The sequence below is a fragment of the Alexandromys fortis genome, unplaced genomic scaffold, assembly GCF_014885135.2.
Source record: "Alexandromys fortis isolate MF-2015 unplaced genomic scaffold, M_Fortis_MF-2015_v1.1 scaffold_225, whole genome shotgun sequence".
NCBI lineage: Eukaryota > Metazoa > Chordata > Mammalia > Rodentia > Cricetidae > Alexandromys > Alexandromys fortis.
In genome coordinates, this window is record NW_026068119.1 from 388,574 (window position 1) to 414,154 (window position 25,581).

The following is a 25,581-nucleotide window of genomic DNA, read 5'->3' on the forward strand; positions in this document are numbered from 1 at the left end:
GAGAGAGAGAGAGAGAGAGAGAGAGAGAGAGAGAGAAAGAAAGAAAGAAAGAAAGAAAGAAAGAAAGAAAGAAAGAAAGAAAGAAATTGGACTCTAAACTCAAGTGGCATACAAAAATCAACTCAAAATATATCAAAGACATGAATGCAGAAGTTAAACTCCTGTTGTGGGGTGCTGGCCTCAGCATGGTGTGACGTTATCATCTTGAAATTAGAACAGCTGTGATAACAGGCAAGAGAGTCTCAAAATTGGACCCCTAACATTCTCTCTTGGAAGTAGGGATCTGGCTCATAAGGTCCTTGAGGTTCCACCCTTCCCCAAGTATATATAAGGGTTCACAATTTCTAAAAGAGGAATAATTCTTTCAATGCTGTAGCTGCTGGCAAGTTACCCAGGTTCCTTGTACGTAATGCCTCACCTATGCTCCTGTACGTAACGCCTCACCTAAATTCCTGTAAGTAACACCAACTAACCTTACTAGTCCCATTGGTGGAATAATTTTCTTGGTCTGTCGGTGCCTTATTTGGAGTGAATACATGTTTATCCTCAAAATGTTAATACAACCACTTAAAAAATATTAGCATCAATTTTGTTATCAGGATTAAACAATAGTTCTTTACAATATTGTGTAATTATGACCTCCAACTTAAAATATTGTCTCCTGGAGAGAGGAGGGAAGCTCAAGTAATTTACCAGGTTCAGGAAAATAAGGAAATTTCTAAGGCTCTGAGAGCTCAAAAATTTACACGATTCTTTCCCCAAGGTTGAGAAAGCAGTAAACAACTGTAGGCTGAGCAGCCAGCAAATTGTTCAGGAAGCTCCAGGGATGTAGCTTTCATGAGTCATCATCCACGCTGGGATGTGCTTGCAGAGATACAGCTGGCTTTGAGTCACCCATGCTCCTGTAAGTAACCCTTCACCTGTGCTCCTGTAAGTAGCACCGGTAAACTCAGAGGCTCATTGAGCCACAGTTGGGTGGAATCATTTTTTTGGTCTGTCATCAGTGCCTCATCTGAGGTGAACACACATTTGTTCATATCTCCCCAGGAAAAGTCACAAAACATACACCACAAGCACAGGAAACCGAAGAAAACCATTGGAGTTTATCACAAGTTTAAAACATCTGTGAATAAACAAGTAAAAAGACAGCACACAGAGTGGGAGAAAAGACAACTTGTATATCTGATAATGAGCTACTAATAGAAAATAAAAAGAACTCATTAACAAAAAGACAAATGACTCAAAAAATGAACAATTAGAAATTCAGAAATCTAAGGCTAGGTAGGAGGAGCTTCATAGCAAGCCCTGGCCAGTCTGTCCAACATAAGACCCTGTCTCAAACACACACAATGTGAAAAGATGTATAACATCATTGATCAGCAGAGAAATGCAAATCAAAGGTATCAAATACCCTTAAGTGACTCTGAAAGAAAATCACAGGCAATAGCAAATGTGAGCAATAAGGTGGAAAGTGGGAGTGCTTATGTATGTAAAGTTGTATGTCTGCTTTGGAAAACAGCCTGCTGTTTCCTACAAACATGCAATTTCCATATGTCTCAGCATTTCCTTTTCTAAGTCTATGTTCAAAACAGTTGAACCAGCCGGGCGGTGGTGGTGCACGCCTTTAATCCCAGCACTCGGGAGGCAGAGGCAGGCGGATCTCTGTGAGTTCGAGACCAGCCTGGTCTACAAGAGCTAGTTCCAGGACAGGCTCCAAAGCTACAGAGAAACCCTGCCTCGAAAATCCAAAAAAAAAAAAAAAAGAGAGTTGAACCAGTTAGAGTAGTGCATGCCTATAATCCCAGTTCTGGGGAGGCTGAGGCACCAGGTAGTGAGTTCCAGGCCAGCCTGGAGACCTTATCACAAAAAAAACATGGATAATGGAAAATATGTTTACCAAAAATCTTCCACACAAATGTTCATAGCAGCATCATTCACAATATGTAAAATGAAAAAAACCTAAACATCTAAACTCTGTTTAGCCATTAATAATAATGAAGTCTCATACACACGACAATAAAACATTAGGCAAGAGGCTATGCAGCCAGCCATTGAAGCCCATAGATGGCATGACTATGCTTATTTGAAATTCTGGAGTAAAGCAAATTCACAAAAGCAGGAAGTAATTTAGTGGTGGGCAGGGGCTAGTGAGGACTGCTAATGGATACAGGGTTTTCTTTTGCAGTGATGAAAATGTTCTGAAGTTACACAGTGGTGATGGTTGTGAAACTCACTGAACTGTACAGGATACTGGGACTGAGAATGAAATTGCTATGTAGTCCAGAAAAACTTTGAACTCCTGACCTTCTGCCTCCACCTACTGAGAGCTGGGATACAGATGTATGCCACCATGCCCTTACACTTTAAAACAGTAAAGTTTGTGCTGTGTGAATTTTGTCCTTATATATGTTGTGTACTATATACATGCCTGGTGCCCTTGAAGGTCAGAAGAGGGTGTTGGAGTTACTGATGGTTGTGAATAAGCTGTGGGTGCTGGGAATTGAGTCTGTGTCTTCTGCAAGGGCAGCAAGTTCTCTGAACTGCTAAGCAATCTCTCCAGGCCAGTGAAAAAATTTTAACCTTGGGAGGAAAAGGATTTTTTAAAACTAGTAAGAAAATAATAACAAAAAATAGTAGTTGCGGGATTGGAGAGATGGCTCAGTGGTTGAGAGCACTGGCTGCTCTTCCAGAGGTCCTGAGTTCAATTCCCAGCAACCACATGGTGGCTCACAACCATCTGTAATGAGATCTGGCGTCCTCTTATGGCATGTGGGCATACATGGAGGCAGAATGTTGTACACATAAGAAATAAATAAATCCAAAAAAATAGTAGTTGCCATATTAATGTTGACAAAGAGGATTTTAAGGCAAAGGCAATCTTAGTACTACATTTTTAATAAAGTATTGGACCAACCTGAAATGTGGAACTGAAAAGTACATAAAGCAGCAAACCAAAGAACTACAAAGATATTCTGGAGAGATGGCTAAGTGGTTAAGAGCACTGGCTGCTCTTCCAGAGGACCCAGGTTCAATTCTTATAGTGACTAACAATTGCCTATAACTCTAGCAATGAGAATCTGGCTAAAAGCACTTAGCCTTTGCTTAAAGGATCATTCAAGGTATCTTACCCCTGGGGACAGCGAAGGAGGAGGCCTGAGGATGAGGTTTTAATTTTGATCAAAATGACCAGATAGAGTTGAAAATATTGAAAACTATGGCTCTGCTTGTGAAAGCCCCAGCCATGAAAGTCTGACATCCTGAGTCTGATTGCCCGAACACATAAAGTGCTCACCTAGTGTTAAGGATGTAGACCCGAGACCTGGCTAAAGCTAGGGTTGGGTAAAGAATGTAGTTGCAACATGTCCTTTGGACATACACCTGACAGGAAGGAACTTGTGGCTATGTGGCTAACTCAGTCACTGTCTGTCCAAGGGACCTTCATCCCTAGCTCTTTCCTGGGTTCTTGGCCACACCTTTGACTTATCCATGGCCCACTCCTGCCCTTCCCGACAGCCTACCTTCACTGAGTCCAACTTCAGCTAAAGGTTCTTTGTGTCACGTGCCTGTTCTGTGAACCCAGAGTGCCTATCTCCAAGTTACTAACTATGTCTACTCTAGAGGGATCTTTGTAGGGCCCAAATCTTATCCCCCACCCCTACCACCATGGGAAGATTTCCTGGTTTCTGTTTAACAGGACATTAAAGGAAGTAATAGAGAATGCTAACAATTACACAAAATCCTTTAAAGACAAGACTGAAATCTAGCCTGGTATTCTCTCTCTTTGAAGACACTGATAAGAGGGGGCTGGAGAGAACTCTCCCTTTCTTCAGTTACCCAATCCTATGGCCCAAGCAAGCCCCTCCTTCACATGAAAGCAGGCAAGATAATTCAGGGTGAAAGAACAGTTTTTAGATTCTCCCTCTGCCACAGGCTGTGTATCCTTGGCTCAGTTAGTTAGCATCTCTATGTCTCAGTTTCCACACATTAATGGTGAGGGTGATGACCACCTCATTCACAGGTGAGCTTTTAGTAACTTTACATTAAGCTTTTCCAAAGCCTGGTATAAGGTAAGTGCCCAATAAAGAGTCATTGTCAGCTTCCTTTTTAATACAAGAGAGAAGCCTTCCATAAATATTAGCTATAAAGCTAGATACATATTTGCTATAAGAACGGTAAAGAGTAAGTTGCTCTTTCTCTACTTTTGGATCCCTCAGGCATCTTGAACTTACCATATCCAAAAGTGATCTTATTTACCTCTCCCACCAAGCATTCCCAGTTGAATCTTTCTCCAGATCTGTTGCCAGGGCCACTCACTCAACTCCTAAAGCATTCCTATCTTAGGCTGAGGTTGAGTTTCAGTTTGTAGAGTGCTGCCTAGCATGTGCTAAACCCTGGGCTGGCTCTCCAGCAGCACATCACACACCTGCAATTCCAACACTTAGCAAGTGGAAGCCTGAAGTACATCTATGGCCACATAGCAAGTTTGAGACCAGCTGGGTCTACTAAATGAGACTGAGTCTCAAAATAACAACAAAACGCGCTCCTATCTGTTACCTACATAGCCCTACAAGTTCAGCTTTTTGAAACCTCTGCCACTCACATTGGTTCCAAGATAGAGTATGAGTCCTGTTTGGTTATGATCTGGTGAGGCAATGTTCTCTTGTGACACCCACAAAAGGTACCCCCTGAATTTCGGTCTGTCCCTGAAAAACTGGGTCCTGCTCCTGATTCACAGCACCTGACTTTCAGAGGCATCTCAAGCCCAACTCTCACCCCAAACTGAACAAGAATGCTGCTTGTGGAGAATACATCAGGAGCACCATTGACCACAGGCTGTCTCCTTCCAGGTTTTGGTGTGGCTCCTTCCTCCATTGACTAGTCTCAGTGCCTGAGCCTGCCACGACGAACGGACGTCTTAGAGCCCCTACTTTCCAGTAAAGGGCAGAGAAGACAGGGAGTCCCTCTGCCAGGTGACCCAAAGCTCTGCTCTCACAAACTGCCTTCTTCCAAGGGGAAGATCTGAGAATGAAAAACATTCTGCCTCTGTATGAGCCAGGGGTACCCTGGTATTCCACTCCAATATGATCAGGATGGACCTCTCGCCCAAGATCAGGTTTATCTAGGGCAGGATTTAGGAGGCTGGTGGCCAATGAATGGATTTGCCTCCCTGCCCCGGTACTAAAGGAATAATCTAAACATGTGTTTGTGGCATCCCCTGCTGGTGGTGACAACATATTGCACCCTATGCAAGGCCATTGCGTCAAGGGGGCAGATGTGACCTAGCCCTATTCCTAGACAGGAAGAGCACCCACTGATGCTCTGATGCTCATGCTCAGGGCTCCCAGAGTAGCTAGGAGAATACTTTTCCTGTAAAACTCATTATGGTCATCCTCATCAAAACACCCCCCTTTGCCCACCAAGATCCTCCCCTTGCAGTGGAAAGGTCCAATCAATACTTCATCAACAAAATAAGAATGGGTGGGTATCGTGAGTGACTGAGGGGAAAGGTGAGAAGCAGGGCTGTCTGACCAAAAGACAATGAGGTTCCAGGACAGGTCATTGGAGGTGAGTGAACCAAGCTGCTGAGACCCATTTATGGTACTGGATGTCCAAGGTTTCCCTCCAGTGACCCCACGGGGTGAAACAGCAGGACACTGGGCAAGCATGTCCAGGATATCTGGTCCAAAGCCTGAAGCACAAAATACCTGAGGTGACCATGAAGCTGCTCACTTGCTTCCAGACCTCCTGGCTCCAATCCCAAAACCCAGGCCAGCACTGTATTAGACCTCAGTATCTCCCTTTGGATCCCAAAATTTGACAAGACTTCTCATACACACATCCCAGTCAGGCTCTGTCATCCAGCTCACATACTGGGAGTTGGAGCAGAGAAAGAAAGAGGAAGCAGAGCCTCCTCCAAACTCTGACTGGCTGAGGCCTTCTCCTGACTGTCCCAACAAGGCAGACTTCTGGAGCCCTGATCCTGGTGGTTAAGTGGGGCTGGAGCCACTAGAACCGGAGGACAGCCCACAGCCCGTCACCAGAAGCAACCATAGAGGAAAGTACCCCAAACTCCCGTCATCTTCCCCACAGGCTCAAGCTCTTTCCAGCCCTGGGAAGGATCTGGAGCCGATGCCGCTGCTGGTGAATTATGCCTCCTGCCATCGCCCCCTGCTGGCAGCCCAGTAGACCTTGCTGGCATCCATTTTCTATCAAACTCGGACAAACAGGCAGTCAGGCAGCCTCTTACTGGCAGCACGCTGGGGGACAGAATCAGGAAGTCCTTGAACAATCCAGGTGCCTGTGCCTCAGTCCCAGCAAGAAGGGGTTCAGGATGCAAAGCACAAGACCCAGTGCAGATCCACTGGCAGTGAACTTGCTTCCCTCATGTCCTTCCATGAGGTGACCCGCAGCCCCGTACTCATCCCAGACTCAGTCAGCACCAAGGCATTGCTCTGTTTGTCTTTATTGGTTGGGAGGAGAGGGAACTCAACAGCTACAACACAAGCAGGGCCACCCACAGTCAGCAAAGCACAGAACAGCCATGCGATGCATGTGTGCGTGCAAGGTGCAGGAAGGACAGCCCCAAAATTCACTTGCAAACACCTCCTCAGTGTCCAAAAAGTGTGACAGCAACATGGGGAAGAGAGCCTCCACCATAGGTAAGGGTAGGGACTGGGGGACACACTGGGGAAGCCCCCTAGCCCAGTGCCATGCAGCACACCCACAGTCTCAAACTTTCCAGCAGAGGCCAGCTCGGGAGACAAAGGGCAGGGAGGGAGACCAAAAGGGCCGGAGGAAAGAAAAGCTGGGAGTCAGTCCACTTGGTCTTCTTTGGTATCCGCCTTGGGTAGAGGGGAGAAAAAGGAAGCACAGAAAAACAGATTCAAAAGGCGCCAGCCTTCCTGCATCCTTCCTAGCATCTTACTCAAGCCTTGGCTTTCCTGAGACTCCAGAGGTCATGCCTCTATCCCTAGCATAAGGTGTCTGCTATAACCCTCTGCCCAGCTTCTCCTTCTATGACACTCTCTGACCTTGACCCTGCAGATCCCTGCCTAGTTCACTGCCATCCTCTAAGCTCCCTAAGAAGTCAGTTTTCAGAGAGCACTGGGCATACACACCTGGTTGTCACCACTTGGGGGACTGGCTAGTCCCAAGGCCTGGGTGGCTGTGACAGATCCTACCCTGCCGGGAGACCTCCTCACCCTCTGGGCTCTGCCCCAGCTTACGGATGTGATGTAGGAACGATGTGGCATTGAATGCTCGCTGTGGGAAGAGAGTGGGGTCAGGCCAAACTGGGCCCAGCAGCAAGATCAGTTCCAAGACCCACATCAAGACATCAGTGGCCACACCCTGAAAAAGGAGCATGATAATCTCTCTCTCCTTGCTTACCTTCCAGTGGGTCCGGGCAAAATTCTTCTGGATCTGTTCACTGACAGAACCCAGGATGTCTTTGTCCAAGGCTGCATCCCCAGAGATCCTAGAGAAAGGTTGAGTTAGCAAAAGTGTCATTCCTGTCCCTGTACCACCTGCCAGGCATCCCACTCACCAAAGATGCTGTAAGGCCTGTTGGCAGGTGAACCTCTTCTGGGGATCACGCTCCAGCAGGTGTCTGATGAAGTCTTTGGCTGGAGCAGGGGGGCAAAATCAGTCTGCCGTGTCCCTGGTGCCCTTTGTCAACTCCCCAGCACAAAGCCAGCCTTACACTCACCTGATTCTGAGATGTCATCCCAAAAGGGAGAATCAAACTCGTAGCTGGCCCTCAGAATCTGGTTGAAGAGTTCAGGATCGCTCTCGTCGTAGAAGGGGGGGTACCCACACAGCCTAGCACCCACAGATGAATCACCCAGATGTCCACCCCTCCCCAACCCAGCAGGGGCAGGCATGTAGGAGTTGAGCCGTCCCAGCGGTCACTCACAGGATGTAGGAGATGACACCCAGGGCCCACACATCTACGGCCTTCCCGTAGGGTTTCTGCTCCAGGAGCTCTGGGGCTGGCGGCCAGAGGCAGACAGACAGACAGACATGTCTGCACAGGCACGTACACATGTCATGCCCTCGAGGGCCACACCTGGTGTACTTATTCAGCCCCAGGCAGCAGGTGTCCTAGGTCCTGGAGCTTTGACATCCCCAGGGTCACCAGCTCCCTCCCCACAACAGTAAGCCTTAGAGCACTTTCCTCTTACCCACATATCCTGGGGTCCCACAGGCTGTGCCTAGCATGTTGCCAGCTTGTATTTTGGACAGGCCAAAGTCAGAGACCATGATCTTGGAGTCCTCAAAGGGTGTGGCATAGAGGAGGTTTTCAGGCTGTTGACACATGGAGCCAAGTCAAGGACCTGAGTCCCAGAATGGTTTAGGCATTGGAATAGGGTGGGCCTCAGCACCCTTAATTTCCCCGGACCCAGACTGAAGTGTATTTTGGAAAAAAGACACTCAGGGCCATAAGTGGGTGGGGCCCAGCCAGGCACCTTGAGGTCCCGGTGCACAATGCCCAGGCTATGAAGGTAGGAGACAGCCCCGAGGACCTGCCCTACAAGGTGGCTGGCATCCTTCTCTGTGTAGGAGCCCCGCTCCATGATGCGGTCAAACAGTTCACCACCAGTCACCCTGGGGACAGGAGGAATGAGGCAAGAGGTCAGCTGACCCAGACATGGATCCTGGCATTGCACCCCTTCTGCCCAGCTCCCCCCAAACAGCACTCCTCACAGCTCCATGGCCAAGTAGAGGTGAGAAGGGCTCTCATGAACGTCTTCCAGAGCGACAATGTTGGGGTGGCTGATCCTGAAACAGAGAAAAAAAGGCTCCTTGTGGAGCACTGCATCCCCTTCATCTGGAAGAGCTCTGCCTTGAGCCCTCCTCTCTTCTCTTCCTTCATCTGGGCTCCCATTCCCTACCAATCCCTGCCCCCACTAGCCAAGGTCTTCCTAGAACACACACTTCTGTAGGCCATTTATAAAGCACAGATGAATAGGGTGCCTCTAATGTCGCCATGGAGACGTGCTGACTCAAAGGGGAAGAGACAGGTATGGCCCCCCTGCAGACTCAACCAGGCCTGGTGAGTCCAGAGGACTCAGCCTGTGGTCACAGATCTCCCCAGCCCAAGGGTCAGGCAAGCGCACCTGCGGAGTACCGCAATCTCATTCTCCACCAGGGCCTCCTTGCCCCGAAGGGCTTTCTTGGGGATACACTTGAGGGCCACAAGATGAGCAGAGCCCCTTTCCTGGGCCAGCATCACCTCGGAGAAGGCACCCCTGCCGTAGAGCCAGATGGTGGGAGGCAAAAAGGGAGGGGAAAGGTACCAGTGAGGAGGAAGAGCAGAAATGGAGGATTCAGGTCATACCCCCTAACACACACCCACAAGTGTGCACACACACATCGCCACACCACCTCCCACACATTCACACACACACTGACACATTCACCAACATTCACATACCACTGCCCACACAGACGACATGCCTCCCAGTTCACCCCCATGTTCACACTCATACCACACTCACCACTCATAAGCTCCCTCACACATTCGCTCACATGTGCACAGGCCTCACATTCGGAAGCGGTCACTCCCACAGCCTGGCATGTACACTCACGAGCCCAGCTTCTCCCGGATCTCATAGACACTGCTGATGTCCTCCGTCTGTTTCTTGAGCAGCAGCATGTCTGGAGGGGGTGGGGGGAGAGAGATGGAGCAAGGCCCTTGGCAATGCACAGCTCCCTTGCCCACCAAGCCAGACGTCTCCCAACTCAGGATGGAGTCACCCCACTCCCCAGTCCAAGTATACCTTTCCCCTCCCCCACAGTCAGAATCACACTCCCACTGAGGCAGGCCACTGCATGTAGGCCTCCCACCCAGGTATGCTGCTGTCAGCCTGTGCTCCCCGACTCCAACATCCAGCGCACACGCATTGTTAGCCACCAACACTACAACACCCCTTTCTGCTCCACTCATGGAGCCAGCACTGCCGGCTATTTTCCAGAAGGCTTCAAACACTCCCATCCTGGCTCATCCAGGCCCACCTCCACCCCTAAGGCCCGTGCCCCTCCCCCACCAGACTTGCCACTGTGGCACAGTTCAAGCATACACCACCTAGGCCACCAACCCTCTCGAATGCACCTGCGACCCTGCTCGCAGCCACCTGTCACAACCGCAGCTACCCAACCTCTGACTGGCCGCTTGGCGCCTCGAAGTCGGGGGTGAGCGTGAGGGACGCCGCAACCTCGGCCGCCTGCGTCCAGAGCTGCGTGGACCGCGCGCGTGCGGGCAGGGGGCGCGCTGGGCGTGACAGGTGTGCGGGGGTAGAGGAGGCTGCGGAGCTAAGGCAGCCGTTGGCCTGGACCCTGTATGCCCTGGCCCGCCCGTCCCGCTAGCCCGCTTGCCCCCAGCCCAAAGCTGCTGGCAGGTGCTGCAGACCTGCAGGTGACGCCACCGCAATGTCGCCTAGCGCAGTAGCTGCGGCGCCGAGCCCCCCGCCCGCGTCCCGCCGGCCCCGCCCCCTTCGCGCGCGCCCCCGCGAACCCTGGGCAGTCGAGCACGCGGTGGCCATGGCCACAGCACTGCAGAGCTCCTTGTAAGGCAATTCCTGGGCTCTGGCCACCAGTATCTGGCTCCTTAGTTATGCTTGTTGACTACTGAATGCTCCAGTGCCCTGTAGCCCCCGCTAGGCGGCCCCAGGACCTTTGCACCACCGGTGACTTCATCCCGGAGTGTTGCATACATGAACCTGGCTGTCTGCCTTCCCTGAACTGTTTTAATGTGCTGTTCACAAAGAGGTTGTCTAGGCCATTTGCTATACAGCAGCCTCTTTTCCTAGTGCCTGCTGGCCCTTGTAACCTTGATGTCAACACAGTGGTGACCTGGCCTAAGTCTCCACCAGCTGGGCTTTCTCTGCTCCCACCCTTACCTCCTGCTCCTCCTCTTTTGCACCACAGCAGTCCCTTTGCTGAGGTCATGTCGCTCCAGGAGGCACATATGCCACTCCCTGGCAGATTAGGAGTCTCTGCAGGGTCTGATGACTCTCTGCAGCGTCTGATTTCCCCTCTTCAGCCTCCTCTGAACCTGCCCCCTGGCCTTTACATGCACTACCCCTCTTTGCCCTGATATCTGCTCAGTTCAACCCTCCCTCCAATAATTAGTTTGGTATGCTGCCTCCTCAGACAGGCCTCCCTTGCCTGCGCTTGCCAGTTCTCTAATTCATGGTCTATCCCCTCTTCAAAACATCTGCTCCTAGCCGGGCGGTGGTGGCACACGCCTTTAATCCCAGCACTCGGGAGGCAGAGACAGGAGGATCTCTGTGAGTTCGAGACCAGCCTGGTCTACAGAGCTAGTTCCAGGACAGGCTCCAAAACCACAGAGAAACCCTGTCTCGAAAAACCAAAAAAAAAAAAAACATCTGCTCCTGCAAATCACTTTGTCTTCTGCCCCAAAGCGAGTGACCCGGCCCAGGGGAGGCACTCGGGAAACAGCACTTCCTGCTGATGAGGGTGCTGATAATCTTATGGGGACCCAAAGAAAATTTGGGATTATGGTCAAGTCCTGACTGGAGTATTCTGTGAGGCTTGATCATCTCAGGCAGCAGTCTTGAAGCTGTTCTGGATGTAGAAAACTGCAACAGAGGAGTTCCGAAACATTGGGTCACCTGAGCCATCCATTGCCATTGGAGATTTTTCAGGGAGTCTTCCCACGCACCATGTAACTGGCCAAGAAGCAAGGTGTAAGGTAACAAACCACAAGCCTCATGGTAAAATATAAAATAATAGAAATGGATTAATTTAAGATGTAAGAGCTAGCCGGGTGGTGATGGCGCACGCCTTTAATCCCAGCACTCAGGAGGCAGAGGCAGGCGGATCTCTGAGAGTTTGAGACCAGCCTGGACTACAAGAGCTAGTTCCAGGACAGGCTCCAAAACCACAGAGAAACCCTGTCTCGAAAAAACAAAACAAAACAAAACCAAACCAAAAGAAAAAAGTAAGAGCTAGCTAGGAATATGCCTGAGCCGTTGGCCAAAGAGTGTTGTAATTAATATAGTTTTTGTAATTATTCAGGTCTGGGTGGCCAAAAAACAAAAACACAGTCTCCATTTACACAAACACAGAGACTTGATTCTTACTTATAAAAGCCTGGCCTTAGCTTGGCTTATTTCTAGCCAGCTTTCCTTCACTTAATTTTTCCTACCTTTTGCCTCTGGACTTTTTCCTTTTCTTACTTCTGTATATCTTACTTTCACTTTTTTTTTTCATTCTTTTTTGGTTTTTCAAGACAAGGTTTCTGTGTAGCTTAGGAGCCTGTCCTGGAGCTAGCTCTTGTAGACCAGGCTGGCTTCAAACTCACAGAGATCTGCCTGCCTCTGCCTCCTGAGTGCTGGGATTAAAGGTGTGCACCACCACCACCTGGCTTTACTTTCACTCTTACTCTGTGGCTGGCTGTGTGGCTGGCCCCTTGGGTCCACCTCTCCTTGTTCTTGCTCTTCTTTTGTCCTCCAGATTTCTCCTCTCATTTATTCTCTCTACCTGTCAACCCTGCCTATCCTTCCCTGACAAGCTATTGGCTCTTCAGCTTTATTAAATCAGTTGTTTTAGACAGGCAAAGAATCACAGCTTCACAGAGTTAAACAAAGGCAGCATAAAAGAATGTAACACATTTTTGCATCATTAAAGCAAATGTTCCACAGTATAAACAAATATAACACATCTTAAAATAATAACATCCACAACAGATGATCAAGGCAGAGAATCATGAAAATCAAAAAAAGTACATGGTGGGGTCTCTTAGCAGGATGTTCAGGCAGCCCTCTGGTCCCCCACCGCCCCTGCCTGGGCTCCCAGGCCAGGCCTCGCTTCTGCAAGCCACGCCTGGGACTCCAAGACCATCTAACAGCACTTTGGTGGATGAGTTGGAGTCGTCATTCGAGGCTTGCTTCACTTCCCTTGTGAGTCAGGATTATGTCAATGGAACTGATCAAGAAGACATTTGAAATGGTGTTGATCAGTATATCCAGAAGTTTTTGGACATTGCAAGACAGACAGAATGTTTTTTCTTACAAAAAAAAAAAAGGTTGCGGGCTGGAGAGGTGGCTCAGAGGTTAAGAGCACTGGCTGCTCTTCCAGAGGTCCTGAGTTCAAATCCCAGCAACCACATGGTGGCTCATAACCATCTGTAATGAGATCTGGTGCCCTCTTCTGGCCTGCATGGATACATGCAGGCAGAACATTATATACGTAATAAATAAATCTTAAAAAAGGTTGCAGTTGTCTGTCCAGAAACCAGATCAAGTTATCAAAGAGGATGTCTCAGAACTAAGGAGTGAACTGCAGTGAAAAGACGCGTTGGTCCAGAAGCACTTGACAAAGCTAAGGCATTGGCAGCAGGTGCTGGGGACATCAATGTGCAGCACAAGAAGCCAGCTGATATCCCCCAAGGCTCCTCAGCCTACCTGGAGCAGGCATCTGCCAATATTCCTGAGAGCACTCTGCCTGGGATACAGCCGTGTAGTCTTGCCTGATGTCTTTCTTTGTAGACATGGCCTATTGGAAGAACTCCATTGATAATGCATGGGTGGTAGTTTATGTTCCTGCCCATTTTTATGATTTCTTTATTAGGTGGAATTTAAACATAGCCCAGGCTGACCTTGAACCTATGAGTCCCTTTCCTCAGCTTTGCTAGTTCTCTAAATTCCTGGAATTCTTTATAAAATGCCTGAAGCTTTGATAAACCAAGTAAAGTTGTTGTTTTTTCAAATTCTTTTTTTTAAAATATTTATTCATTTATTATGTATACAATATTCTGTCTCTGTGTATGTCTGCAGGCCAGAAGAGGGCACCAGACCTCATTACAGATGGTTGTGAGCTACCATGTAGTTGCTGGGAATTGAACTCAGGACCTTTGGAAGAGCAGGCAGTGCTCTTAACCACTGAGCCATCTCTCCAGCCCAAGGAAAAGATTTTTAATAGTTTGAGAAGTTATGGAATAGAGAGTTTGGTGTCAGCCTTAAGAACCACCCATGGTAATAGAGGTAGATCTACAAATCTGCTGTTTCAAAACTTTGAACCACCTCACAAGGAATCTGACTCAACAATGCCATTCTTCCAGAACAGCACAGGCTGAGCACACTTTGCAAGTGGTTCGGAAAAGGCTAAAATATTCTGCTGGTGTAGTATTAGAAGAGGATGCTTACCTTCATGTTCCATTGTTCTCTGGGGTAAGCTGCGTTTTTCTGGGTCCTTTTCCACTGTCTTGAAGGCACACACAGCAAGAGCGTGTGCTGAGTGCTCTCTGGCTGTGAGTGATGGTCACTGGAAGAAATGGTGGCACAGGAAGAAGGCACAGGTAAGGTCTGAGGACCAAAGCCTGGCTTGGATCGTCTCTAAGTTTTATGTGCTTGTTACTCATTTTTTTTTTCAAAGCAGAGTACTCTATTTACCCAAAACAAATATTCCCTACCTCTTGAACAGTCAGTGCATCTCCAGCTTGGTTTGGTCTTGTCCATTTTGGTTTCTGGAGCCTTGAGTACCAAGTCACAAGCTTGATGTCCACTCCTTGCCTAGTCTGGGTACAGCCATCTAGTCTGTGAAGTTTCTGAATCCCTTTCACTGCATCCCAAGGCACAGCTTTTTTTTTAAATTCTATCAACTTTCTTAACTTCTCCATATGCATGGTGAATTGTGGCTGTCTCTGTGTTACTTGCCCTGTAGTATGCCTGTGAAAATTGGGCGTTTCCTTGCTAACACAAGATCTTCCTATCTCCATGTGTGTGGTTGGTGGTATGTTTTAATCTAGCATTTGGGGGACAGAGGGAAGAAGGGTCAGAGTTTAATGCCACCTTCAGGTACATAGCAAGTTTGAGACTGTTGTAGGCTCCATGAGATACTGTCTCACAACCCCTGATGAAAACAAAAACAGAAAAACCACCCACTTTATGAAGCACTGACTGGCAGCTTTACATTTTGTGGATTTCTTAGCTAAAACCGAAATAAATTGATTACATTTTGGTTGGTTTTTTAATAATAAAGGTAGTGGTGAAAGTAAAAAATAAAATAAAATGATTGCTATTTTGCAAATATTATATTTCACAATGTATCACACACACTTGTTTCTCAGCAACTGGAGATTGTTCACATTGAGCAAGATAAGAAGGCCCAGAGTCTTCCGGAGAACATCAGTTGCCAACTGTAGGAAGCCTATTTCCTGCTCTAGGGATGGGCTCAGTATCTGCACATGATGTGATTTTGTTTCTTTGAGGATTGGATTTTTCTTTTTGTTGTTGTTATGAAGTATGCTGGCTAGTTTTACATCATCTTAACAAAAGCTACAGTCGTCTGAAAGGTGGGAACCTTCTTTGAGAAAATAACTTTATAAGATCCTGCTATAAGGCATTTTCTTAACTAGTGATGGATGGTGGAGGACCCAGCCCATTGGGGGTGGTGCTATCCAGCCTGGTGGTCCTGGGTTCCATAAGAAAGCAGGCTGAGCAAGCCACAGGGAAGCAAGCCAGTAAGCAACACCCCTCCATGTCACTGCATCAGTTCCTGCCTTCCTTCAATGAAAATATAAGCTGAGATAAACTCTTTTCTCCCCAGGTTGCTTTGGTCATGGTCTTTTATCACAGCAATAGTAACCCTAATTAGGACTTGGTACCAGGATACTGGGTGTTGCTGTGACAGAGCTGGCCATGTTGTTTTGGGGAGGATTGTGGAAGGAATTTAGAACTTTGGGCTCAAAAAGGCACTATAGTCATGTATCCCCGGCACTTATGCAGTGCTGGGGCTAGAACCCAGGGTGTTGTTTATGTTAGGTTCCATTTTCCCTCCTCATGAAGGAGTCTGGATGTGTCCAACTTCATGTGAAAAACCACACGCAGGTACAAGAGGCCTGTAGTCCTGACTACCTGTGAGACTGAAGAGAATCAGAATTTCAAGGGCAGCCTGAGCAACATTCTGAGACCTCCATCTACAAAAATGTCACAAGCTGGGTTTGATGATGCATTCCTGAAATCCTAACACTTGGGAAGTGGAGGCTAGAGTTCCAGGTCAACCTCAGTTAAACGACACCTATAAAAAAATGGCATCTGGGGGCTGGAGAGGTGGCTCAGTGGGATAAGAGGACTGGCTGTTCTTCCAGAGGTCCTGTGTTCAATTCCCAACACCCACATGGCAGCTCACAATTGTCTGTAGCTCTAGTTCTGGGGGATCTGATACCTTCATACCAATGCATATAAATAAATGCACATAAAATAAAGTTAAATAAATTATTAAAAATGACATCCTAGCTTTTTGTTTGATACCAGTTGTCTTAGTTACTTTTCTATTGCTGTGCTAAGACACCATGACCAAGGTTTAATTTAGTTCATGATCATCATGTCGAGAATCATAACAGCACATGGGCAGGGATGGAACTGGATCAGTAGCTCGGAGCTCACATCTTGATCTTCAAGTAGGAGGCAGAGAGAGGAAGAGACACTGGGAATGGTGTGAGTCTTTTAAAACCTCAAAGTTAACACACCTCCTTTAACAAAGTCACACCCTATAATCCTCCTCAAATAGTTTCATCACCTGTGACCCAAGTATTCAAATATTTGAACATATGGGGGTCATTATCATTCAAAACACCATGCCAGCCATTCAGTAATTATAACATTTGCAGCTATTTAGACATCCAATGAAATACTGTGCACGTCAACTTCAAGCTCCAGTGTGTGTGTGGTGCGAATTGGTGGCAGTGAATAAAGAACTTTTCAAAATCAGCTTGAAGAGGCTGGAGCGTCCTGCTTCTCCCAGAGGACCTGAGCTCCAGTCCTAGTATGTGCATCAGGTGGCTCACAATGCTCTCTTCTGGCCTCCACAGGCTCTTGCACACATGAGCACAAATCAACACCCCTCCAGATACATAATTTAAAATAAAAGAAATACTTTAAATTACATTTTTATGAATTCTTTGAAAATGTCATACATTCTGAATATATTCACTCGGCCCAGCTCTTCCCAGACCCACCCAATATTATTCAAAGTACACAGAGAACTCAAGTAGAAAAGTGAACAATCCAGTTTTTAAAAACAGGCCAAAGCTCTAAAGAGACACCTCAACAAAGAAATGCAACAGACAGATATGCATGTAAAAAGGTGTTTACCACCATGACTCATTAGGGAATTTCAGGACACTCTTAAATACCTCCTAAAATAGCCAAAACCCAGAATAAATGATACCAGCTAATGTTGGCAGGGACAGTGGGACAGTCATCTACTACTACTGCCTATGGGAATGACAACTGGAACACCCACTTTAGGAGACAGTCTTTTAGTTTCTTTTTCTTTCTTTCTTTTTTTTTTTTTTTTTGTATCTGGTTTTGCCTTGTTTGGTGGTGGTGGTGATGGTGGGGTGGTTTTGTTTTTGAGACAGGATGTTTGTAGCTTCGTCCGACCTCCACCTCACAGAGATCCTCTTGCCTCCGCCTCCCAGGTGCCATTACACCAGATAAGACAATTTCTCTATTTGGGGGGCAGGGGATTCAGACAGGGTTTCTCTGTGTAGCTCTGGCTGTCCTGGAGCTCACTCTGTAGCCCAGCCTAGATTCAAACTCACAGAGATCCACCTGCCTCTGCCTCCCAGAGTTCTGGGATTAAAGGCATGAGCCACTAACTACCCAACTGAGGGTTGGCAATTTCTAATGAAGCTAAACTTACTTTTATCATAAAGTCCAGTGATAATAGTCCTTGGCGGGGGGGGGGGGGGCTGGAGAGATGGCTCAGTTGTTAAGAGCATTGCCTGCTCTTCCAAAGGTCATGAGTTCAATTCCCAGCAACCACATGGTGGCTCACAACCATCTGTAACGAGAGCTGCTGCCCTCTTCTGGTATGCAGAAGAATATTGTATACACACAGACAGAATATTGTATACATAATAAATAAATAAATAAATAAATAAATAAATAAATAAATATTTAAAAAAAATAGTCCTTGGCGTTTATGACACAGACTTGAAAGTTTTTGCACATCAGCTTTCTTCATAATTAGTGAAGACTAAAAGCAAGCAGGACACCCTCAGTAGCTCAGTGGAAGACTAGTCAGTGAGGAAGAGGAAAGAACTATGCACCACACAGAGAAACTAAGAATTCTTCAGAAGATTTGCCTGAGCCAGACATGGTGGCAAACACACTAAGGAAATAGATGCAGCAAGATCAGGAGTTCAAGGTAATCCAGAGGTACACAGCAAGTTTAAGGCCAGCCTAGGATACATGAGACCTTGCCTCCACCCACAAAACAAACAACATATTGTTAAGTTAGACTCCATTTCTAGAACATGCCAGAAAGGCAAAATCATGGCTACAAGAAACAACTCAGCAGTGGTCAGGGGAGCAAGAGGGGACAGTGTTTTACTAGGGGAACATAGGGGATTTTGAGAGCAGTAAAGCCATTCTGCATGGGGATGTCATGGTGGAAGAATGACATTCAGCAGAAGTGTCTTGACAGTGGAAGAGGGAGCTGAAGTTTATACATGTCCTGGTGATCTTCTAGGAAGTAAGATAGTCACAATACAGAGTACAGACTGACAAAAAGACCTTAACAGTATCACACACATATATATCGCTGAAGCAAGGGAAAGGACTGATTTGAGTCTCTCTAGGCAAGAGTCTATCAGACTTAAGTGGAGGCTGCAAAAGAAGCATAGGGCCCTGGATTCCATATCCAACAATGCAAATTATAGACGAGGTTGGAGGAAAGAAAGGGAAGGGGTGTGATATAATCATATTTTAATTAAAATTTAATCTAAAACATTAAAATAAATACATGTGATTAAGAGTAGAGCTGGGGTCAGGCAGTGCTGGCGCACGCCTTTAATCCCAGAACTCAGAAGGCAAAGGCAGGTGGATCTCTGTGAGTTTGAGGCCATCCTGGTCTACAGAGCGAGTTCCAGGACAGGCAGAGCTACACAGAGAAACTCTGTTTTGGAAAAAAAAAAAAGATTAAAGCTGGGGCCAGGTGGTGTAGTGTATGCCTTTAATCCCAGCAGGAGGCAGAGGCAGGTGGATCTCTGTGAGTTCAAAGCCAGCCTGATCTACAGAACTAGTTCCAGGACAGCTAGGGCTGTTACACAGGGAACTCCTGTCTCGAAAAACAAAACAAAACAAAATGAAAAACTAGTTGGGGTCTCCAGAACTCATAAAAAGGCAGTGCATATCTGTAATCCCAGTCCTGGGCAGGTAAAGACAGGAAGATCTGTGGGACTTGACCATCAACTGGCCTATCTGAATCAGCGAGTGCAGGTTCCAAACCAAGTGGAGGGCCAGCAAGTTGGTTTGGCAGGTGCCAGATGCCAGATCCAATTACCTGACTTTCATCCCCACATGGTAGAGAGAGAACTAATTCTGGAAAATTTTTCTCTGACCTCCACATGTGTGACATGGCACACACACACACACACACACACACACACCTAAATAAACAAGTTTTTTTAAAGATGGGCATGGAACTCAGGAAACAGAGGCAGGCTAATCTTTATGAGTTCAAGGCTAGCCTGGTGTACATAATGAGTTCCAGGCCAGTCAGAACTACATAGTCTTAAAAAATAAAATATTAAAGGCAGATGGGGTGTGGTGGGAGGGTATGAGTTAACAATCCTAAGACCACTAGATCTTTATAGTGTAGTTAAACCTATCTGGTGGCCAAAGGTGGAAGCCAGGTTGTTTGCACAGGGAAGAGGCTAGAATGATCCATATGGTGAAGGGTTAGAGTCAGAGACATCAATTTGAATTCCTATGTAGCTTAATGCAGACACCAATGCATGTCTATTTATAGATAGTACACAGGGTAATGCTTTTTGTAAGATTCTTTGCTCTGTCTGCTGACAGGGCCCAGAAACACTAGTGCACGGCAGTGAGCATTTCCAATGAATGACTCCTTGGAGAAATGGCTCATTCGAGATCCACAGCAGGAAACGCATAAACTGGGCATGCAGTCAGAAAGCAAGAAAGTGTTCAAATAGGCATGTACACTCATACAAGTGATGAAGGAGGTGTCGAGGGGATACAGAAGTAAGCTGGAAGCAAAGGGCAGTAGTAGAGCACATGCCTAGCATGTCTGAAGCCAGGGGTTCCCCCATATAGTACCAAAACAGTTTTTTTTAAAGGGCCCATGTTGGGTCACAACTGTCTGTAACTCCAGTCCCAGAGGATTGGACCTCCTCTTCTGGCCTCAGGTATGCAAGTGATACACAGGCATACATGCAGGCAAAACCCCCATATACATGAAAATATTAACATTTAAAAGGGCTCATAATAATTAACATTGTCAACTGGGCATGCTTGTGAGGGACTATCTAGATTAGGTTAACTGAAGTTGGAAGACCCACCTTAATTGTAAGCATCAACATTCCATGGGTTCGGAACCCAGACTAAAAAGAGAAAGAAAAGCAGAGGAAGCAAGCTGAACACAAACCTTCATCCTTCTCTGAATGCTGACTGTGAATGCAATGTGACCAGCTGCCTTATGCTTCTGCCACCATGATTCCTCCACCATGATGGACTGTACTCCTTACACTATAAGCCAAAATAAATCTCTCCTTCCTTAAGTTGTTTTTGGCAGGTGTTTTGTCACAGTGCCCAGAAAAGTCACTTAGACAGGGGTCCAAGGGAGTCAACTGAAAGAGCCTCCAAGAATCACAGATGTAAAATGTAAGCAACACATTAGAGAACTATTGAGCCATTAACAAAGATATAAACTACATCTAGTGTGGTAACACACAACCTGCCGTCCCACCACTTGGGAAGCAGAAGCAGTAGAATCAATGCAAATTTGAGACCAGCCTGGTCTACATGGCAAGTTCCAGTCCAGCTGGGGCTATATAGAAGTGAGAGCCAGGTGTGGTGGTGCACACCTTTAATCCCAGTGCAGGGAGACAAGCAGATCTCTGTGAGTTAGAGGCTGATCTGGTTTATATAGTCTCAAAACAGCAATAAAAACAAAGTAACAAGAGAACAAAAAAGTACAAAGTAAATATTCGTAAGTCCAAACTATAATAAATCACTTATTAGCAAATAAATATGAGCGAATAAATAAAGCTCCTATGAGGACTACTACATAATCATCGTGCCTACTCTAGTCTGTTACGATTTATAATATGGATTAAAGGCTTGCTCACCAGTGGGTAGTGCTATGGAGAAGGTTGGAACCCTTAAAAGATAGGGCTTAGTGAGAGCAAGTTAGGTCTTTGAAGAAGATATTGGGGACCTCTTCTTGTGGCTTTCTGGTCAAAATGGGGTGAGCAGTTTTACTCTACCATGTGCCCTTGCCATGGTGTTCTGCCTCACTGTACGACAAAGATCCAAGTGACTTTGGTCTGAAACTCTAAAAATTGTGAACTAAAACTAATCCCACCTCTGTAAGCTGCTGTACCAAGATGTTTGTTACAGGAATGGAAAGTGAGTGCCATAGCCCCAGGGAGGTGGGAATGTCTTCCTTGTAAAGAGAGTACAGTACAGAAAGAGAAGAAGGGGTCACTTTGATAAGTGGGAATCTGACACACCTCCACCAGACAGCCATTGTGAACACTGGCCAATGGTGCTATAAGCACTGATTTACCAAAGAATGGATGAGTATGGCCTTACAAACACCTAAAGTCCAGCTAGCTATAAGAGAAATGGCGGAAGATCCAACAAGGGACATTCAACCTCCATCAGCTCTCCTTGGATCTATCAGAGTCATCGAAACAAAGCACTCCTCACAGTCACAGTGACCATGATAGCCCAAATGATAGCCCAAATCAGTGGTGGATTCTGGAGATGGGATCTTGGAACAACAAGAGTACTTGCTGCATAAAGCTGAATAAACTGGCCTATACTTGATAGAGGAACTCTGTTGACTCATTAAATGGGATAAATGTAATAATCTAGGATAGATGCAACAATCTAGCACAAGAATTTTGTGGCAGAGGGGTGTGGGAGCACTCACTACTATCACACCAATTTTTCTGTAAACCTAAAAGGAGTATAAGCAGCATATAGTATCCCACATCTGGAATTCCAGCAGTCTGGTGGTGTGGGAGTCCCCTCTGTGTGCTGTGATTATCATTAATGAATAAAGAAACTGCTTTGGACCTATGGCAGGGCAGAACTTAGCTAGGTGAGGAAAACTGAACTGAACGCTGGGAGAAAGAAGGGTGGAGTCAAAAAGATGCCATGGAGCCGCTGTAACTTTGCTGGTAGGCCACGACCTTGTGGTAATACACAGATTAATAGAAATGGGTTACATTCATATATGGGTTATCCAATAAGAAGCTAGAGCTAATGGGCCAAGCAGTGATTTAATTAATACAGTTTCTGTGTGATTATTTCGGGTCTAAGCTAGCCGGGTGGCCGGGAACCAACAAGCAGCCTCCCTCCAACACTCTGGAGATGAAGACAGGAGGATCAGATGAACAAAGTCACCCTGAGCTACACAGTGGGTTCAAGGTACCTGAACTAAATCTTGTCTCAAAACATTGGAAAAATATTTCTGTAAGCCTGAATGTAGTAAATCACACCTGCAATCTCAGCACTCGAGAGGTTCAGACAAGAGGATCTACTCAAGTTCAAGGTCAGTCACTGTCCCACCATGCCCCCACACATAAGGGAAAAATAAATTTATGGCAAAATGTAAAACACCAATGCTTTCAGATTGTCTGTGTGACTGAGCACAGCTGGTAGACAAGGCAGACTGTGCTGGGGTGGAAGCTTCTGCAGCTGCACCTCAAGCTCCGGGAACCTTGACTCTGGTCCATTTATTCCCCTTGCCTGTTGGCACAAGAGTTGGAAGTACAAAGCCTTGCCAGGTGGACCCCAGTGTTCCCTTTGTTCCCAGCTCATTCTAATTCCAAAGTTCATTGTGCGTGGCCTCTAGAGGAGGTGGCCCAACCCTACCTTCGGCTGCCTCGCTCCTTACAGAATCACTGTAAGGATGACAATCTCCATCTAGTCTTCTCTCAGTCCATGGCCACCTCAGGCCTGGGAAGGCACTAGATTCAACCTTAGCCTTACTTGTCAGCCTCTACCACAAGGGCCCTGTGGCAGCCCTCTCCCAACTTGTTCCTTCTGCTCTCAGCTTCTACCCCAGCTCCTAGGGGCTCTCAGCACAGTTCAACATCATTATGACTGGAACACCAGGGCCCCAAAGTGCTAGTTAGGACAATCTTGTGTTTATCAGCTCAGATCCTGGGGAGTCCACCATGCTCCTCCCTAGCAACTGCACCTTCCCCCAGTAGGAGTATGCTCTGGAGAGAGCCTGCCCAGGATTGGAAAGGCTTTTGTTCCCCCTAGCGCTCTGCACCTCCTAGGAACTCTCACTAGACACATGAACTGACCCCATCAGGGCACAGGCTTCTGAAGCACAAATTCTAATTGTTCTTTTTTTTTTTTTTTTTTGAGACAGGGTTTCTCCGTAGCTTTTGGTTCCTGTCCTGGAACTAGGTCTTCTAGACCAAGTTGGCCTCGAACTCACAGAGATCTGCCTGCCTCTGCCTCCTGAGTGCTGGGATTAATAATCGTTCTTAATAATAAAAACCCAGAGTCAGCTATCAGGGGTGAAAGCTGAAGGATCAGAGAAGCAAAGTGGCCAGACACTAGAGAGTTCTTTCCTCTACCAATGCTCAGACCGCAGGGGTGATTCTGTCTCTATGAATCCTCAGACTGCATGCTCAGACTGGCTGCTCCTCCGACTACTTGTCCAGACTACTTCAGACTGTACTGCTTCCTGTCTCCTCCTGCCTGCTATTCCTCTCTCTGCCCAGTCATATCACTTTCTGACTCCATCTCCACGGTGCTGGCATTAAAGCTGTGAGCTACCACCACCTGGCGCTATTTCTCTTTGAGGGTGGCCTTAAACTCATAGAGATCTGCCAGCCTCTGCTTCCTGAGTGCTGGGATTAGAGATGCTGGCCACCACTCCCTGGCTCTGTTTCTCTTTGAGACTAGATCAATCTAGTGTAGCTCAAGGTGGCTTTAAACTGACAGAGATTTGTCTGCCTCCTCTGTCCTGGAATTAAAAGTGTGCACCACCACCACCTGGCCTCTAGTGGCTTATTTGTTAAAACACAAACAAAAGCTGGGTGGTGCTGGTGCATGCCTTTAATCTCAACTTTCAGGAGGCATAGGCAGGTGGATCTCTGTGAGTCTGAGGTCAGCCTGGTCTACAGAGCAGGCTCCAAAGCTACAGAGAAACCCTGTCTCGAAAAACCTAAAACACCCAGACAAAATATGCCTACACACTTCCACAGTTTGGAGCAAACACCACAGGCACTCCACCTGGTTGGCTCTGCTTTTTAGCTTCTTGGGAATGGTTTACGGGTGGCTGACAGGGAAGTTGTCAACACTTCTTTAGAAAGTGAGTAAAGAAATAGAACCAATGCCACTGCAGGATGCCAGTGGGCCAGTGTGGCCCTAGCCCAGAGCTAGCCACTGGGGTATGGAGATGTTCAGGACCCAAGAAGATTAGGTGGGCAAGAAAACCGCTGCAGGATAAAGGCTGGCTGCAGGGAATTGCAAAAGACTAGAGGGGAGCTCAAAGGTGGTGTCATTACCAGGCGAGGGACAAGTGGGACCCCATGGAATCAGGTTTTGAGGTCTACCAAACTTATTCTCCTGAGATGTAGAGGCCCAGGAAACCTCAAGGTCACACCAGTTATTCTCAATGTCATTTCATTTGTTTCCCAAATCTCTACATCCTGGCCACCTTCTGAGGCCACAAAGCGGTGCCTGCCCCAGTGCCTAAGCATGGGTGACTGGTACCTTAAAGTGCCTTTTGTGCCGAGGTAAAGATGATACTCCTTATATTCCTGTACCTGGGCTTGGCACATGCCCTTACCCAGCTGCTCAGCACAGGCCCAGGATGGAGGGAGGCCTTCACCCTTGCACCCAGCCTTGACTTTTTCACCTTTGGACCTCCGCACACACTGCTGTGACCATCTCCTCAAAGTGTCATCGGCTCACCCCCATGTTTCTCAGGCCACTATGTTCTTTCCCTCCCACCCTGACTCTGGACAAGCAGGGTCTTAAATCCCCAAGAGTAGCCAGCATCCAATCCCATCTGCTCTCACTTCCACAGGTTGACTTTCCTATGGTCGACTGGTCTCCGCCCACACCTCATCCAGGTCACTGCTGCCGCAGTTCCTTTCCCTTTGCAGGTCTCACATCTGCACACTCTAATCCTTCTACTACAATAGAGTCCTCTGTATCCATTCCTTGGCATCCGCTTCTTTCCTCTCTTAAATGCCCCTTGTTCCTTGGGTGGCTCCAGCACTTCCAGGATGTGTGCTATGGGGTAACTCCTCTATGGCCTTTGTTTCTACAGGAGGACTTTGGTCCCAGGCTGGGCCAGAGAAGACCCAAGTTTGAGTTCTCTGATGAGCAAAGAGACTCTGCCATGAAACAGGCACGTGACACACACACACACACACACACACACACACACACACCTCCTTCTCCTGCTAGCTTGGGTGAAAATGCTGCCCCTCCCTCCTTCCTCACCTATCAGGCTCAATCTGGCTCAGACTGAAACTACTTTTCTTTCTAAAGCCGCCTGATGGCTGCAGGCTTAGCCCGACGGAATGGGGGGGGGGGGGGG

At 47.2% G+C, this 25,581-nt stretch overlaps 1 protein-coding gene and 1 pseudogene across 3 annotated transcripts; one reads left to right on the forward strand and one right to left on the reverse strand.

Moving 5' to 3' along the window:
* Positions 1-6,457: 6,457 nt before the first annotated feature.
* On the reverse strand, positions 6,458-10,662 carry Pnck (pregnancy up-regulated nonubiquitous CaM kinase). 3 transcript variants are annotated; one of them, XM_050125095.1, is made up of 12 exons: positions 10,517-10,662; positions 9,591-9,660; positions 9,120-9,251; positions 8,707-8,781; positions 8,469-8,607; positions 8,184-8,307; positions 7,916-7,991; positions 7,709-7,821; positions 7,547-7,625; positions 7,390-7,477; positions 7,119-7,263; positions 6,458-6,842 (listed from the first exon to the last, which is right to left on the reverse strand). In XM_050125095.1, the coding sequence occupies exons 1-11, from the start codon at positions 10,542-10,544 to the stop codon at positions 7,126-7,128; spliced, it is 1,062 nt and encodes a 353-aa protein (XP_049981052.1). In that variant the 5' UTR covers positions 10,545-10,662; the 3' UTR covers positions 6,458-6,842; positions 7,119-7,125. The 3 variants fall into 3 exon arrangements, with proteins under 3 accessions (XP_049981052.1, XP_049981053.1, XP_049981054.1); XM_050125096.1 differs by lacking the exon at positions 10,517-10,662 and adding an exon at positions 10,412-10,476; XM_050125097.1 differs by lacking the exon at positions 10,517-10,662 and having other exon boundaries at positions 9,549-9,654.
* Positions 10,663-12,773: 2,111 nt separating this feature from the next.
* LOC126490224 (mediator of RNA polymerase II transcription subunit 28-like) lies at positions 12,774-13,499 on the forward strand (annotated as a pseudogene).
* Positions 13,500-25,581: the final 12,082 nt, after the last annotated feature.

Bases quoted from the DNA above. Each gene is read 5' to 3' on its own strand.
- Pnck (XM_050125095.1), bottom strand. From the start codon at position 10,544: ATGGCCACCGCGTGCTCGACTGCCCAGG. The intron at 7,992-8,183 runs GTAAGAGGAAAG...TCTGGCCGCCAG, and splicing joins TGGGACCCCAGGATATGTGG to CCCCAGAGCTCCTGGAGCAG. The intron at 7,822-7,915 runs GTGAGTGACCGC...TGTGGGTGCTAG, and splicing joins GGTGTCATCTCCTACATCCT to GCTGTGTGGGTACCCCCCCT.